Consider the following 14,232-nt stretch of genomic DNA (forward strand, 5'->3'; position numbering starts at 1 on the left):
GATCTTCCCGGATAAGCAACCCAGCGAGGACACGCGCTTGGGCAAAAAAAACCCAGGCAAGGGTCGAACCCAAGACCACCCGAAAAAGATCTAATGCCAAAACCACTACACAATGCCGCCGCGACGAGAGGTGCGATGTCAAGTTTATGAATAGCAACACCGGACTTAAGTGAAATTTCGTGTTTAGTATCTGAACACAAATTCCATGCACCAGGCTAGCAGCTCCTGTTGCATATTTAGTATCAATCCTAGGTGTTCTTGTAGCTATTCTTCGTACCTCAGGCTTTCTACTGTCACCTAGGAACCAGGTTTAAATGCGAAATAGTGTTTCTCTAGTCTCAAGAATGGGTGCCCCTATTATCTTGAAACCTTGTTGAAAGGCTGTTGACTCAACAACCTTGTGTCGAGGTTATGCCAAGGCTCCCGCAGGATTGCGCCCTTAGTATATGCTGCAAGGTCCCGCGGCATCTCACGACTAAGTCCCTTCAAGATTCTGGTAAGGTTTCTTGCGTCGAAACATTCCCCCAAGGTTTGTCTTGATCGTGATGTGCAATTAAAACCTCATATACTCTATTAAATACTCGCCTATTTATTAGAACAGGGATGTGTAGCTTTTTTTTCGAAGTCCACTCTTAAGCCCCAGTGAAAAGGCACTCCATCGAATCCCATCCATTTTTATAAATAACCACAAGCTTCCTCGCAAAACCATCGGTTCGGCCTCCGGAAGCCCATCTCGCGGCTTCCCACGAGAGATGACCAGCATCCGGCGAGGAGATAACAGGATTCCACACAGGCGGCTAGATAAGCCAGCCTAATTGTCCTAGATTAGATCGAGCTTCGCTGTAATTAGATCGACCCTCGCTGCAATTAGATCGGTTCATTCGGCAGTTAGATCGACGCGCGACGCACGCGCTGCAATTAGATTGCTGCGCGCTGTAATAGACATGCTTGCTTCTGTTACCTACTGTGGGCCCACAGAGAAGAGCCTATTGGGCTCCCTGCGGCTATGCCCTTCTGCGGCTCTGCGTCCCGATGTCCCCACTGCAATGAAGCTAGCCGCAATACTCCCTCGACAAGGTACGAACCAGCACAAACACTAACATATCCCCCTCTAGTATTACCAACCACACGTCCAAAAGTAAGTTGAATCCGTCGAGTGGCTCCCTCGACAAAACTGGAGGCCTCTGCGCATCATCTGACAAACAGATTCTCCTAGCATGTATCCACACAAGAGCTAACACGATCTATCTCAGAGGAGATACTGCTCGATGAACAAGGTAGGTGATCTCTGTCTTTCTGCTGATAGAACTAAGGCCCTCTGTAAAGGTATATAACGTCCTCCTAGCGGACGACTGTTCGGCAGTGTGCACTATGCAACAGCCAACTCGCCAACACCTTCTATCGGGCCTAGCCCCGCTTGACTCCAACCATCGCTACTGCATCTGTGACCGATGTCTGGCTATTACCGCTGGCAGAGCTCGCATCCTATCCCGACAACAATGGCATCAACACAATCCTCAGGGAGATGTGGCTTTGGGCGCGGGCGTGCAGGTGCTTGACGCATTCTACACTACAGCACCACCGCTGCCTACTCCCCAACACGCCGGTGGATCCATGCACCACGCCTCTTCAAGTCAGTCCCTGCCGCGCCCGGCGAGCAACACTCAGACTCAGGCTGCAGCTCAGCAGCGCGAGCGCACCCCGCAGGTTCGATTGTCATCACAGGTGCGTTGATTATCCTTTCATTACCTTGGTATGACTTACACAGCTTACAGACACCGCCTCGCTCTCCATCGTCATATCAAGATGATGTCCCAATGTCGTCACCTCCGCGTGAAGCACAACACCACACAATTCAGGTACAAAATGCTGAGGTAAGTCAGCCACATCCGTCTCACAGTCAAACCTAACGCTTGCGTATGCAGGAGACATTTGGACTTGAGAATCTCGCGATCGAGGATGAACAAGACGAGCGTGAGGAGCACACTCAACAGCAGGATGAACTGCTGCACGAGGAGGACAACGCAGACGACCTGCTGTTACAGAACGCCGATGGAGGTTTACAACAACCATCTTCGGATGCAGCCACAGGCAGCATGCTCACAGACCAGGGACGTGATGACGGAATAGATAGTGCCGAGGGCGAGGAGCAACCTCCCCCACCTCCGGAGATCCCTCCCCAGACAGAGGCTCACGGCACTGCAGGCTTTACAGATGAGGATCTCGACCTCTTCGAGGAAGGGATCGTCCTAGAGGAGCTTCAGCGTTCAACCCAATTCATTCAGCTCCTCAGAAACGCACGAATAGACAACATCACTCACCACAAATTGTCTACGGCTGCCCGTTATCGCCTTCGACACCCTCCCACAACTATCAGCGATCTCTCTGATGACCGCGCCCTTCGGGTTGCCCTCAAGCTACTGATGAAAAACTTGACGGATGATCAATACAAGGCTGCTTGCGATGTACTGGAAGAAGAGGTACCCGGCCTCAAGACACACTCTCTCTACACGGCCCACCGAGAGCTCGCTCGTCTCAGCGGGGTGGAGGGGATAGTCGAAGACATGTGCCCCAATACGTGCCTCGCATACACAGGACCCTTTGCCTCTCTCGACAGCTGCCCCGAGTGCGGCACGTCTCGCTATCTGCCTGGAACATCAAAAAAACATCCTCGTCAAAAGTTCACGACACTTCCCATCGGTCCCCAGATCCAAGCACTGTGGCGACACCCTGATACTGCCTGTAGAATGCACTATCGGCAAGAACGCACGCGGGAAATGCTAGACCGGCTCAGTCGCAACGACCCTGCTGCCTTCCACGTCTTTGACGACATCATACAAGGCCAGCATTACATTGACGCTTGCCACGACGGTCTCATTACGGACGCGAGCACCGTCCTGATGTTCTCCATTGACGGCGCCCAGCTGTACCAATCCAAGCAATCTGATTGCTGGATTTACATATGGGTTGTCTACGACCTCGCACCCAGCGAGCGGTACAAAAAACGACATGTCGTTCCAGGTGCCGTAATTCCCGGGCCAAAAAAACCGAAAAACCTTGATTCGTTTCTCTTTCCAGGTTTCTATCACCTTGCCGCACTCCAGAATGACGGTCTCGTCATTTACGAGGGCGACACTCAGCTTACACACCGCAACAACCCCTATCTCTTTGTCGGCACGGCAGATGGACCAGGGATGGCCATGCTCACATGCCTGGTTGGCCATCACGGTAAAATCTCATGCCGACTGTACTGCGAGTTCCCGGGGCGCCGCCCTCCCGGGAACCCCCACTATTATCCTGCCATGCGTCTCCCCGACAACTACGATATCAGCGGATGCCAGCACCCCTCCACGCGTGCAAGCAAACTACCTGCGGCGGGCTCTGGAAACTATCATGGCAACCTCGCCCGTCTCCTCGCTAGCTCTACGCAGGCCGAATATTGCGTCATGCGGCGCGAGACGGGCATCGTGAAACCCACCATTTTCTCTGGTATCCCCCATACGCTCCCTCTTCCCCTCGCATTCGGCTCCGACATAATGCATGTGACCGCGATTAATGTTGGCGATCTGCTCATTCCCTTATGGCAAGGACAATTCCAGCACGCAGAAGACGATCGCCCTTCTAACTGGAAGTGGGCCGTCCTCAGATCGCATCGGGCATGGAACGAGCACGGTAAGCTCGTCGGTTCTATGACGTGTTACCTCCCCGGCTCCTTCGATCGTCCGCCTCGCAATCCAGCCAAAAAGATTCACAGCGGCTACAAAGCCTGGGAGTGGCTTCTCTATATCTATGGTATGGGCCCTGCTTTGTTCTATGGTATGTCATTCGAGCAATTTTCCCTCGTTCATTTTGCTCATTTTATCAACTTTAACATATATACTAGGTCTACTTCCGCGAGAACACTGGGAAAACCTCTGTCATTTGGTACTCGGGGTTCGGCTGCTGCAGCAGCATTCGATTACCTTCACACAGGTTCAGACGGCTCGCGACCACCTCAACAAGTTTGCCGATGGCTTCGAGAAGATATATGTCCAGAAAAGGGCTGACCGAATTCACTTTGTTCGGCCGTGGATTCACGCGGTAACTCACATGGCCGCAGATACGACGCGAAAAGGCCTGCCACTGACAAGCTCGCAGTGGACCATGGAACGCATGGTCGGCGATCTGGGCCGCGAGATACGGTCTCACTCCCACCCATATGCCAATCTCTCTCGGCGCGCCCTCCTTCGCTGCCAAGTCAACGCTGTCAAAGTGTTGTACCCCGCACTGGTACCCACCGACGCTCCGCTACCGCGCGCTTCAGTCGCCTTTGGTGACTATGTCATTCTCCCTCGCAAGGAACGTTACTTGTACACCCCTAACCCCTCCGAGACCGCTGCATTGGTCAATGCACTTCGCAAAAACAGGATTGAAGTCCATGGACAGCCACGCATTCAACGTCGCGCTCGACTTCGCCTGCCGAACGGTCAAATTGCCCGGTCGTACTGGAAGGAGAAATCTATGGTTGGTAGTGTTAGATGCTCTCGGAATGTATCGGTAAGTGTCTCTATTTTCACGTGTTTCGGCGATGTATTGACTTGAATAGATACATCTACCAGGACAAGCTGACCCTGTGTACGCAGAGGTTCAGTATTTCTTTGTCGGCATGCTCAATGGGGTTGAGCATGCATTCGCCATGGTGTCAATCTATGGCGCGCCCGACAACGTGCTTCGAACTGATTCATTCGAGACCATCCACGCATGTCGGTATCACGGAGAAGCGGCCCTACAAGTCATCAAAATCAAGTACATCAAATCTGTCATTGCCATGCTCCCTCACAAGTTCCCTGGTCGCGAACGCGAAGGGACTTTTTGGTTTGTTGTTGAGAAGCCCGGGTTGGATATAGCCGTGTTTAGTGGACTGGAGCGTGGCATTGGTGACCTGTCCCTTTCTGATGTTTCTTAGTGTGTTCTGTATCCTCATATTCACGCGCATGTAGTGGTAGTTTAACAAATATGCATTGGTTTTCTTTTACTGGGTATTACACATGGGGGAATCAGGATCTTTATTCGGATCAGATGGATCCATCTAACTCTCACCGGATTCGCGCTAAGCTGCACAGCAGGGGCAAGCCCCTGCTGTGCAGCGCGAATCCGGTGAGAGTTAGATGGATCCATCTGATCCGAATAAAGATCCAACAAAAAGCAACGAAAAAAAAACTTTTAGTGGCGATGGTGGCTGCGACGGGGAGGCCACGGGATCTTCCCCTTCTTGGGCGTGTGCCAAGGACGAAAATCGTCCTCCTCGTCCTCCTGTTTGTCCTAATAACATGTTAGTATGAATCAATATAATATAATGAAGTAAGTACCTCGGGTGACTCGTGTACATACGTCCGTACCTGGGTGAGTGTCGGGTAAGAACTCCCGGGGAGCTGACTGGATGGACCCGCGTTGCCGGGAGCCAGCGTAAACGGCGAGACGGCACGGGGCTGGAATTGCGTGACCTTGGCACGCTTGGGCAGCCCCATAGCATAGTGGACGAGGTCGATAGCCGGCGGTAAGAATGGAGATCCCGGGGGCGACGGCGGCATCGTGGACGGCACGGTTAAGAAGGTTGCGCCAACGTCAGGACGGAACCTTTCCTCGCGATCAGTCTGCGTGCCGAGGGACTTGTATGACTTGTTCGCCTTGTTATTTTTGAGTTGGATGCCGATGTGCTACGGCGTTGTGAGCCGATGGTCAATTGGGGATAGCCGTACACGTACCAGAGGTTCTTCAGCTCCATGTGGTTGCACATTCACGGCAAACGTGTTGCCGCGCCGACAGTCCGGCTCCAGAAGGATTGCCTTCTCAACAATGAAGGTGTCGGCGCCCGCCTTGCGCGCTGGCCCGTGGCTTTGATATAGAATGAGCTGCTTGTTGGACATGTTGTGAGTATGAACGCGACGCGATAAGGACTTAGAAAAAAAAAGTGTTGTATGCACGAACCCATCGGACTTTAAAATTGCATCTCAATGCGTCAGATAAGATAAGATTTTGCAACCGCGCCCTCTCATTACATCCCTCTTCCTCTACCACTACAAAAAAAAACGAGGCCACCGACATGACCGACATCGAGGAGATCGCTTCGACCGACGGCCCACACGTGGGTCAGAAACGATCGGTATGTTCTATTCCTTGCTCCATATGATCCCGAGCTCATGTCAGACCTCGTGGTAACCAGGCATCGCCTGATTCATTTCCACAAGGGGAAGATTCCCTGCGCCGCGAGATCAAGCGCCTCCGTGCCGAGAAGAGCAGTCTCGAGGTCAAATGCCAGGTGTACACGTGTGTTCCCCAGTTCTCGCTCAGGCCCAGGGATCGAGGATACTGACTATATGCGGCCTAGCGATCTGATCTTACGTTTCCATTCAGGTGATTCAGCTGGGCCCGCTGTCCCGACCCCCGCGCCGAGCTCCACTGTCGAGAAGGGGCCCCACGAGTCACTCCGCGAGTTCGCCAAGCAGGTGCTAAATCTCGAGCGGACCGGGGCCGACAAAGACAGCGGACTCGACCTCGGCTGTGCTGAAATACTGATAGCTACCGATTACCCCGCCTGCGCCGACACGTGGACTAGCATCGCATGGGACCGGCACCAAACCAAGCAGAAGTCTTTGGCTATAGTTCCGGCGGCAGAACCCATCGAGGGCACGCATGTCAGTAGTCGCGGGCGGATCTACCACGGCTACAACGACAATTACAAGTGGATGGTCAACAAGGACGGAGTGCCTGTCGACGGCTGCGTCGCGCTTGCCGTCCTTCGCACCGCCCGATTGATCTTTTCCCACTGGCGTCGGAAGAACATGCTTGCCCCCACGTTCCTCAACCTTCCATACGAGGCTATCTGCACATATACATGCGTCATCGAGAAGATCCACCCGGTCCTCAAACTTGCGGGGGACCATTGGAAGAGTCGCCTGATCGCCACGCAGATTTACCCGAGTGAAGCGGACAAGGTTTTCAAGTCCAAAAACGGCGCGGCAAAGGCGACCAAGACCGAGCCTGAGGACGACTCGGACATGACCTCGGGTCAGCCAGGGGCGAGTTCTTCTTTTGATTCGGCTTTCATTTCATTCACGTCTGTTACAGAGCTCGTCGGTAAGTAGTGGGCTACCGGAAAACAAGGCGCAGGAGCCGCCCGTGGCCAAGCCAAAAGTCCCTCGCCCGAGGCAAACTAACTCTGCACTGTGACGCCTTTTCGTTTTCATTTCCGTTCATTTCGCGTATTGACACTTTCTCAGGTCCAAAATGAAGGAACAGGACACTGGCGACAACGACTCGTCCTCTGATGAGGCCGATGACCAGTCGTCGTCCACCGAACCACTCGTACTCCGCTCCCGGTCTATTGCTTGTTCTGACGCGTCTCTCCGCGCTGCCCCTGCCAAGAGCATCGACGCTGTCTCAACCGCGATCGGCGGCGACATGGTTGCTCCTCCCACGGTTCTCTTCCCTCCTGATGCCTGTACTACCGTAGCGCCTGCCGAGCCCGAGGACGCGCCGCGACCTCAAGCCGAGCCCGCTACTGCAGGAGCCAAGGACCGGGTCAAGAAGGGAAGGCCAGGTCCTCCATCGGCACCTATGGGAAAGCCACCCATTGGAAGCGGAAAGTGAGTACTTCTCGCACTCTCCTAGATTCTTCTCATCCGTTACAGGAGTCTCTGGTGCGATCGCATCTGGTGGCCGCTTCTCGGAACCAAACCCGAAGGGACAACAGCCCGTTTCAACGCTGATTGGAAGGCGCTGTCTCAGGAGGACCGCGAGGTGGTCTTTATGTTTATATTCACGCTTTCGAACGCTACTGACATAGTATCTAGATGTGGGATTCGACCTATCGACGCGAACACACCAAAGCCGGCAGGACTGGAGCCGCCAAGGAGAAGGCCACACAGGACTCGACCTCGTCGAGGGAGAAGAGAGCCGCCAAACGGGCGGCTTAGTCGCACTCTCCAACGTCTCCGCCGTTCGAACGCGTTCTTACGCACACGGCGCTCTTGCTTTCTTGCCGACTCTCGTGACCTGGTCTTGGACGCGCGGTATGTGCTTATCTATCGATTCCGGTCGATTTCCTTGGCGACATTCGAATCTCGGGCTTTGTGCTTGTCTGGTGGATTCCTATCGCTTTCCATGGTTTTCAGTGCATATCGCTCGTGTCGCTTTCATATGGATTTTGGGGGTTTTCGATATATTTCGATGGTTATGTATTATTCACGAGCTCAATTATCCAAAACATGCTTTTCCATGCGTAACTATGAGAATCAACAACTGTTAAGTTAAACCATGAAACGAGAGAAATCCATCGCTATTGACGGAAAAGGATGGAGTGTCTTTTCACTGGGCTTAAGCGACGGGTCATTCCGCTCGGAACACCATCCGACCCTGAATTTCAAATTGTTTTCTTGCAGCCGTCACTGAGAGGACGAGAAGCTTAAGGTTCAAATTTTTCAATCGGCGATTAATAGCTACGGCTTGAGTTTCAATCGCTACTTGAAAGACTTGTCGTGGATTCTGCTGAGTCTACCGCGCCCTAGGATAAGCTACTCTCCTCTCAGTGACGGCTGCGTAGGAGCCTGGCTAATGCCCAGAACAATCAAACCACCAACGGGCCGGACTCCAAGACTTCACGCATACTCCGAGCAACCTTCAAGTCATATAGTTTATATATATATAAAGAACTAAACCCAAACTATTATCACACATTATCATCACTACGTCTGTCCATCTCGAAAAAGCGAAAGCACCACAACTCAAGCGTACGGGTAGTCTTTCATCATCTCTCGCAGCCGACCCGGCTCGATGCGTGGCTCGAATACGTAGCTGAACGCGGGCGTGTTGGTTGGTATACGGCGCATATACGCGAACGAGTCGACCTCGGGGCTTTCCACCGGGTTCCGGAGCGCGTCCTTGGAGTACTTGGCGGGGTCGAGCGAGATGCGGAAGGCCCAGAGGATGACGATCGCGTTGATGAGGAGCGAGCGCTGGGCGAGGTGTTGGCCGGGGCAGATGCTGTTGTACGATACGAAAAGGATGGCAGGTTCAGCGAAGGTAGTCAATGAGAGGAATGTGGGGACGAACCGTCGTCCGAAGCCGAAGGCGATGTGCCGCATGTCGTTGAGATCCGTGCGGAAGGCGCCGTCTTCGGTGAGCCATCGGTTGATATCGAACTTGTCGGCGTCGGCCCAGACCTCGGGGTCCCGGGATGCCGACCAGTGGTTCCCCCAGACAGTCGTCCCCTTGGGAATACAGTAGCCATTCTATAGTAGGCACAGTCAGTATAAGTCATTGGGCAAGATGGAAGAAAGGCTTACCCAGATGACATCATCGGTTGTATAGTGAGAGAGACCTAAGGCAATCAAACAAGTGTCATTTAATATTGCATTACACAATGTGGACAGCAGAACTCGCCCATGGCAGCAATTGGTCGCCACCGATGTACTTCTTGCACGAATGCCCTGACGAGCGGAAGTGAGTACTCGTCATCAAATGTCGGAACTGTGGGAGATGTCATGTCAGCTGCATTGGTGCGGCACACAGTTATGTCATGCACGAACCTCTGTCACGTCCGACGACGGTGTCAATCTCGGCCTGCACGCGAGCTTGGATTTCGGGGTGGAGTGCGGCGGTCATCATGATCTGGCACGCTCCAATAGCGCTCTGTTACACATGTCAATGAGTGGGTCGATACTTGAAGATGAAGGGTTATGCCTACAGTCTCAGAGCCAGCGGCATAGAATGAGCCAGCGAGGAAGGCCATCTCCTTGCGCGACATTCCGTAGCTGCTCTCGTTCTCGAACAGGTGTCTGCTGAACGAGGGGCCCGCATCGCTATCAATCTATAAAACCGGATTGAGCATGAACGGACGTCCTGGCAACGTAATCTGACACAAAACCACACGTACCAGTTTGTTCCGTACATTCTCCAAATGTCCCACGAACAGCTTCGTATCGGTTTCGTGCGTCTGTCTAAGCTCCCGTCCATACCAAGGCATATACTTGAGCCAGCTGAATAGCGCATAATCGACGAGGTATGCGCCAGGGCGGAGCGCATTACGTGTCATGGCCAAGCTGCGCTCGATCTTCTGCACCTCAGGGCCGGACGCGGAGGTGGGCATGCTCTTGCCGTACGCGACCTTGAGCACGACAGACGCAGCGTACGTACGCGCGTGACTCTGGTATTTCATCGGCTCGTCGAGCAGGCCAATGATGGTCCCACGGACGTGTTCCATTTGCAGAGGGGCGTAGGTGCCGACAGCCTTTGGCTGAAGGTGGGTGTGCATTGCGCTGATGGTATAGGTATGAGCAAGAGAGCAAGAGAGCAAGAGGTTGAACTAGATCCCGGACTGAGAAGATACTGACCGTCGCATGAGACGAAGCCGAGGACCATTAGTAAATCCGATGCTAACGCCCCCAGTGAGCAACTCGGTGATGGAAATGCGAGGGGGTCTGTCGGCTAGCAGAGCGCCCTGTCTCTCCATAATATCGAAGAGCGCCTGCACGAATTGTTGAGCAAACATCTTCGCTCCGTGCGATTAATGTTTCGTACCTGCTGACCACCTATGACAACGTACTTCTCTGTTCCATCTCTGAGTGTGATGATGGGACCGTACTCCTTAATCCACTCCTCAATTTGAAGGAAAGGCCTAAAGTGTAAGGTGATCAAGCTGAATGTGTCCTGAAGTATGACTATAACTCACAAGTTTGAGTTCTGCGCAACCTTGTGCCCGTAGAACCAATGGTTTGTCGGCGGGCTCGGAGGCATAGGCCGTGACCTGCGAGACGAGTAGCTCTTCCATGCCAAGGCACATGCCGATAACGAGATGACAGCGAGTCCTAGAATGTTGGGGTCAACATCCTGGAGTTTGGTCGGAAGCTGGGCTGGAAGCAGCGATTCAAGTGCGCGGGACATGGTCGTCGAGGTTGAGGGTTACTAGAGGAGACGGGTTCGAGATTTTCCAATGGCATATTAAATAGAAAGTGCCTGCGGGGCTCGGCGCCATGACGTCTCCGAAACGTGAAAAGTGTTGACAAACTACTTCCACGCCCGGGAAAGGTGTGATCGACTATTACACTGTGCAGTGTGTACATCTGTTGATCGACTGATTCGAGGGGTGGGAGTTTACTTCCGTGGCCACGGCAAGTCCCGACGGCCTTAGACTCCCGACGGTCCCCTTCGTCCCGGTTTCTCCAGTCCTTACTGCCTCGTGCACGGAGCGGGATATCTCGAGGCTGAAATCGGACAGGACATGATACTCGTCGCGTTTGCATTGACTGCATCGTCGACCAGTTAGTCGCATTACTTACATGAGGCGAGGTTCTCGCTGATAAGTAAAAGACTCACATGACACACTGAGCAGCTGGGATACCTGAAAGTGTATCCTTATCGTTCTGAACGTTCATCCTCCCCTTCACGATAACGACATGGCCCTCCAAGGAGTCCTTTCCGACGTTCGACGAGCCGCTGCGTCTCTCATCGGTGACCAACGCCTGAGCGACAGCGACTCACTGCGCGGAGGACGTTACACATACATCGCGTTCGTGACCGCTGTTCTTGTCGCGGGCATTTACGCTAGGAGGCATCAACGTCAACGAAAGGACGAACGTCCGCGAGGTGACATAGAGACGAATGGCCGTTCTAGAGATGTGAACAGGAACCGTGCCGAGGGAGGTATGTACATACCTGCGTTTTATGGGGAACGGCGGAGGTGACTCGTCCAACCCGACCGCCTAGAATGGACCCCTGAACAGTTCAGATACCCTGAGGTCACGCCTATGCCTTACGAACTCCAGGACATCAAACCAGTCCCTTATCGCCCTTTCCGATGGGGGGAGTACCAGTAAGCCTCGAGCTCTCGCTGACCGTGTGGGCTGGTATCTGAGGCTCGTTCTATGCAGCATAACCATGGGTATTCGCAGTATGCCTTGGTCAGAGTGGATTGAGATTGACAAGGAATACGCTGCATACCACCGGGCACGTAAGTTCAGACTGCAGACACGAGGCAGGGAGGTTGTCAGGGTCTTGGATGATCGTACCGAGGGAGTGCAGATTAGAGGAGGTGCAGAAGCAGGTGCGTTTTCATCACTATCCGTCGCAAACTACATCCTTACGATGTATGGTGTAGCGAAGGAGCTGGTGTACGAGATCGCGGAATACCTCTCTAGACGATATCCAAGCACTTTCAGTGTGACGCGATACGCACAAAGTGAGAAGGCTACAACGTCACCTCCCTCGGTTGGCGGTTTGCCTTTGGCATGGGATGGGCTATCCCCGATCAAGACCATAACTATCGTGCCTTTGGGAGAGACTTACGATTTGAGCGTGCTGGAGTCGATGAGCGGGACTGATATGGGCGAGGAAGCGATGCGGATTTGCGCTATGCTGTAAGTAAACCACTTGGAGAACGCTTAGTGTGCTGACACAGTCATCTGCGTAGAGTGCAGGAAGACCTCGCTATCATGATCGAAGGTGACGATGGACAGTACTATTTCCAGGCCGGTGCCATCTTGATTCCAGGTGCGCATATAACGCTCTACCATCCCCGCGCTGCTAACTCATACACGCATTTGTGGACAGGCTTCTGGCGCATGCGCGATAAAATTGGCATGCCTCTCGATGAAATACACGTCTCGGGAAACGTCCCACAGTGTAGGACACCATCTCACCATCTCCCCTTCATACAACTAACCAGGGGCACAAAACGTAGTCAGAGAAAAGCTCAAGACAAGCATGGAACGGTTCTTCCGACGCATGCCAGTCGACAAGCCAGTCATCCGGAACAACTACTTCGTGCAGGTCGTCCGCCCTCAAGCTCAAGAGAAGCATGAGGAAGATCACGATCACGACCGCGAACACGACCCCGTCGCAGAGGAAGCTGAGACCGCCTCCGACGCAGACCCAGAGGAGCTCGGCTGGTCCGCGTCGACGAATGGGGACGAGGACGGGTTCGCGCACGGGCACGGACACTCGGCGGAGGCGGCGTCCTATCTGGCGCCCGCGACGCTGCGGATCCGGTCCGAGCGCCAGACGCTCAGGCGGCTCCCGCGCAGCGGGGCGGTTGTGTTCGGGATCAGGACGTACTTGTTCAAGGTCGAGGAGCTGGCGAGGGAGAGGGGCGTTCCGGCGCGCCTGGCGAGTGCGGTGAGGAGCTGGCCGGACGATGTCGCGGTGTATAAAGGGCGGAAGATGTATAAGGACGTGCTGTTGAGGTACTTGGATGAGTGTGCGGAGAGGGATGTGGCTGAGGGTGGCAATGGGGTGGAAGACGGGAAAGGATATCCGTTCTGAAGTTATATCTGGTCATCGTTTTACGATGAAAGTGGTGTTCCGACATATCTGCACTGATTTAAGTCGTACGGATCCATATTCAACAAGCGAGTATATTGGTCAGCTCCCGTTCGAGATGTTCCATTGGCAAACTGTATTGATCGTTCGCTCGGCAGCTCGTTACCTCACACCTTGTAGCGTATGTCAGCGTTCATGTCAGGGCAGAGTGTAGAGCAAGGTATGATACAGGAATGATGATTACACTGGATCCGCATACTGGTGGTCGACGTCGTTAAGCTAAGATGCCAAGAAAGCAGACGGCTTCATCCCGTACTCTTCTATATGTCAAACCATACCTCCTTTTGTACCTCTCAAACGCATTGTCTCCGCCCTTATCATGACGGAACTGGGGATAGGCAAACTATTGGCAGAAATGTAAGAAGCTATTTGTTCTCGGTCTAGCACAGATGAGGAAACTGCACCCGCAAAATCCAATCAATAAAAGGCGATTTTGTTCATGGCCGCGAGTATTGTACGGTGCTCTGTAGAACCGGCGGCTCACGTTGAGATGCGTAAGGAAGGGGAGACCAGGGCTTGGTCGTAATCTGCCGATAAATGGCGAGCTCTTTTGAGAAGAATGCGAAGTTAGAGAAGCGTATGCGCGGACAGTGTTAAACAAGAACTTCGCACCCGCGGACATCTTGTGTCTGTCAAGTATCTGCTTGACAGCCACAAGGCATATCATCGCTTTGCTCCGACAGGGAGGACATATCAGACGTCAATGTATATTGCATATTGTATATACATTAGCAAAGAAGAATCAAATCTCGCTTGAAGTCTATGTGTGACTAAGGTATTGATCGTTGCCTGACCGCCGCTTGGGCATCAGCAAGATACTCAGATGGCGACTTGTGCTCGCCGAAGGTGCAGTGCATGAACCAAATAGTAAGTGCATCA

At 53.3% G+C, this 14,232-nt stretch overlaps 5 protein-coding genes across 5 annotated transcripts; 3 read left to right on the plus strand and 2 right to left on the minus strand.

The window, feature by feature from the left end:
- Positions 1 to 2,096: 2,096 nt before the first annotated feature.
- CONPUDRAFT_61869 (uncharacterized protein) lies at positions 2,097 to 4,945 on the plus strand (the record flags this gene model as incomplete). Its single annotated transcript, XM_007773598.1, has 3 exons — positions 2,097 to 3,816; positions 3,884 to 4,536; positions 4,586 to 4,945. 3 exons carry the CDS (start codon positions 2,097 to 2,099, stop codon positions 4,943 to 4,945), a joined length of 2,733 nt encoding a protein of 910 aa, XP_007771788.1.
- A 257-nt stretch (positions 4,946 to 5,202) lies between these two features.
- Positions 5,203 to 5,906, minus strand: CONPUDRAFT_157058 (uncharacterized protein; the record flags this gene model as incomplete). The annotated part of the gene is made up of 3 exons (XM_007773998.1): positions 5,203 to 5,301; positions 5,349 to 5,696; positions 5,745 to 5,906. The coding sequence occupies 3 exons, from the start codon at positions 5,904 to 5,906 to the stop codon at positions 5,203 to 5,205; spliced, it is 609 nt and encodes a 202-aa protein (XP_007772188.1).
- Positions 5,907 to 6,082: 176 nt separating this feature from the next.
- On the plus strand, positions 6,083 to 8,287 carry CONPUDRAFT_75654 (uncharacterized protein; the record flags this gene model as incomplete). Its single annotated transcript, XM_007773708.1, has 7 exons — positions 6,083 to 6,142; positions 6,203 to 6,306; positions 6,368 to 7,112; positions 7,273 to 7,625; positions 7,671 to 7,824; positions 7,877 to 8,051; positions 8,154 to 8,287. The coding sequence occupies 7 exons, from the start codon at positions 6,083 to 6,085 to the stop codon at positions 8,285 to 8,287; spliced, it is 1,725 nt and encodes a 574-aa protein (XP_007771898.1).
- A 475-nt stretch (positions 8,288 to 8,762) lies between these two features.
- On the minus strand, positions 8,763 to 10,928 carry CONPUDRAFT_146006 (cytochrome P450; the record flags this gene model as incomplete). The annotated part of the gene is made up of 10 exons (XM_007773999.1): positions 10,709 to 10,928; positions 10,558 to 10,654; positions 10,371 to 10,504; positions 9,914 to 10,295; positions 9,725 to 9,847; positions 9,567 to 9,669; positions 9,400 to 9,507; positions 9,324 to 9,358; positions 9,091 to 9,269; positions 8,763 to 9,021 (listed from the first exon to the last, which is right to left on the minus strand). The coding sequence occupies exons 1-10, from the start codon at positions 10,918 to 10,920 to the stop codon at positions 8,763 to 8,765; spliced, it is 1,632 nt and encodes a 543-aa protein (XP_007772189.1). The 5' UTR covers positions 10,921 to 10,928.
- Positions 10,929 to 11,913: 985 nt separating this feature from the next.
- CONPUDRAFT_92213 (uncharacterized protein) lies at positions 11,914 to 13,296 on the plus strand (the record flags this gene model as incomplete). The annotated part of the gene is made up of 5 exons (XM_007774000.1): positions 11,914 to 12,079; positions 12,134 to 12,392; positions 12,446 to 12,525; positions 12,586 to 12,657; positions 12,716 to 13,296. 5 exons carry the CDS (start codon positions 11,914 to 11,916, stop codon positions 13,294 to 13,296), a joined length of 1,158 nt encoding a protein of 385 aa, XP_007772190.1.
- Between the last annotated feature and the right edge of the window lie 936 nt (positions 13,297 to 14,232).

Source organism: Coniophora puteana (genome assembly GCF_000271625.1).
Source record: "Coniophora puteana RWD-64-598 SS2 unplaced genomic scaffold CONPUscaffold_11, whole genome shotgun sequence".
NCBI lineage: Eukaryota > Fungi > Basidiomycota > Agaricomycetes > Boletales > Coniophoraceae > Coniophora > Coniophora puteana.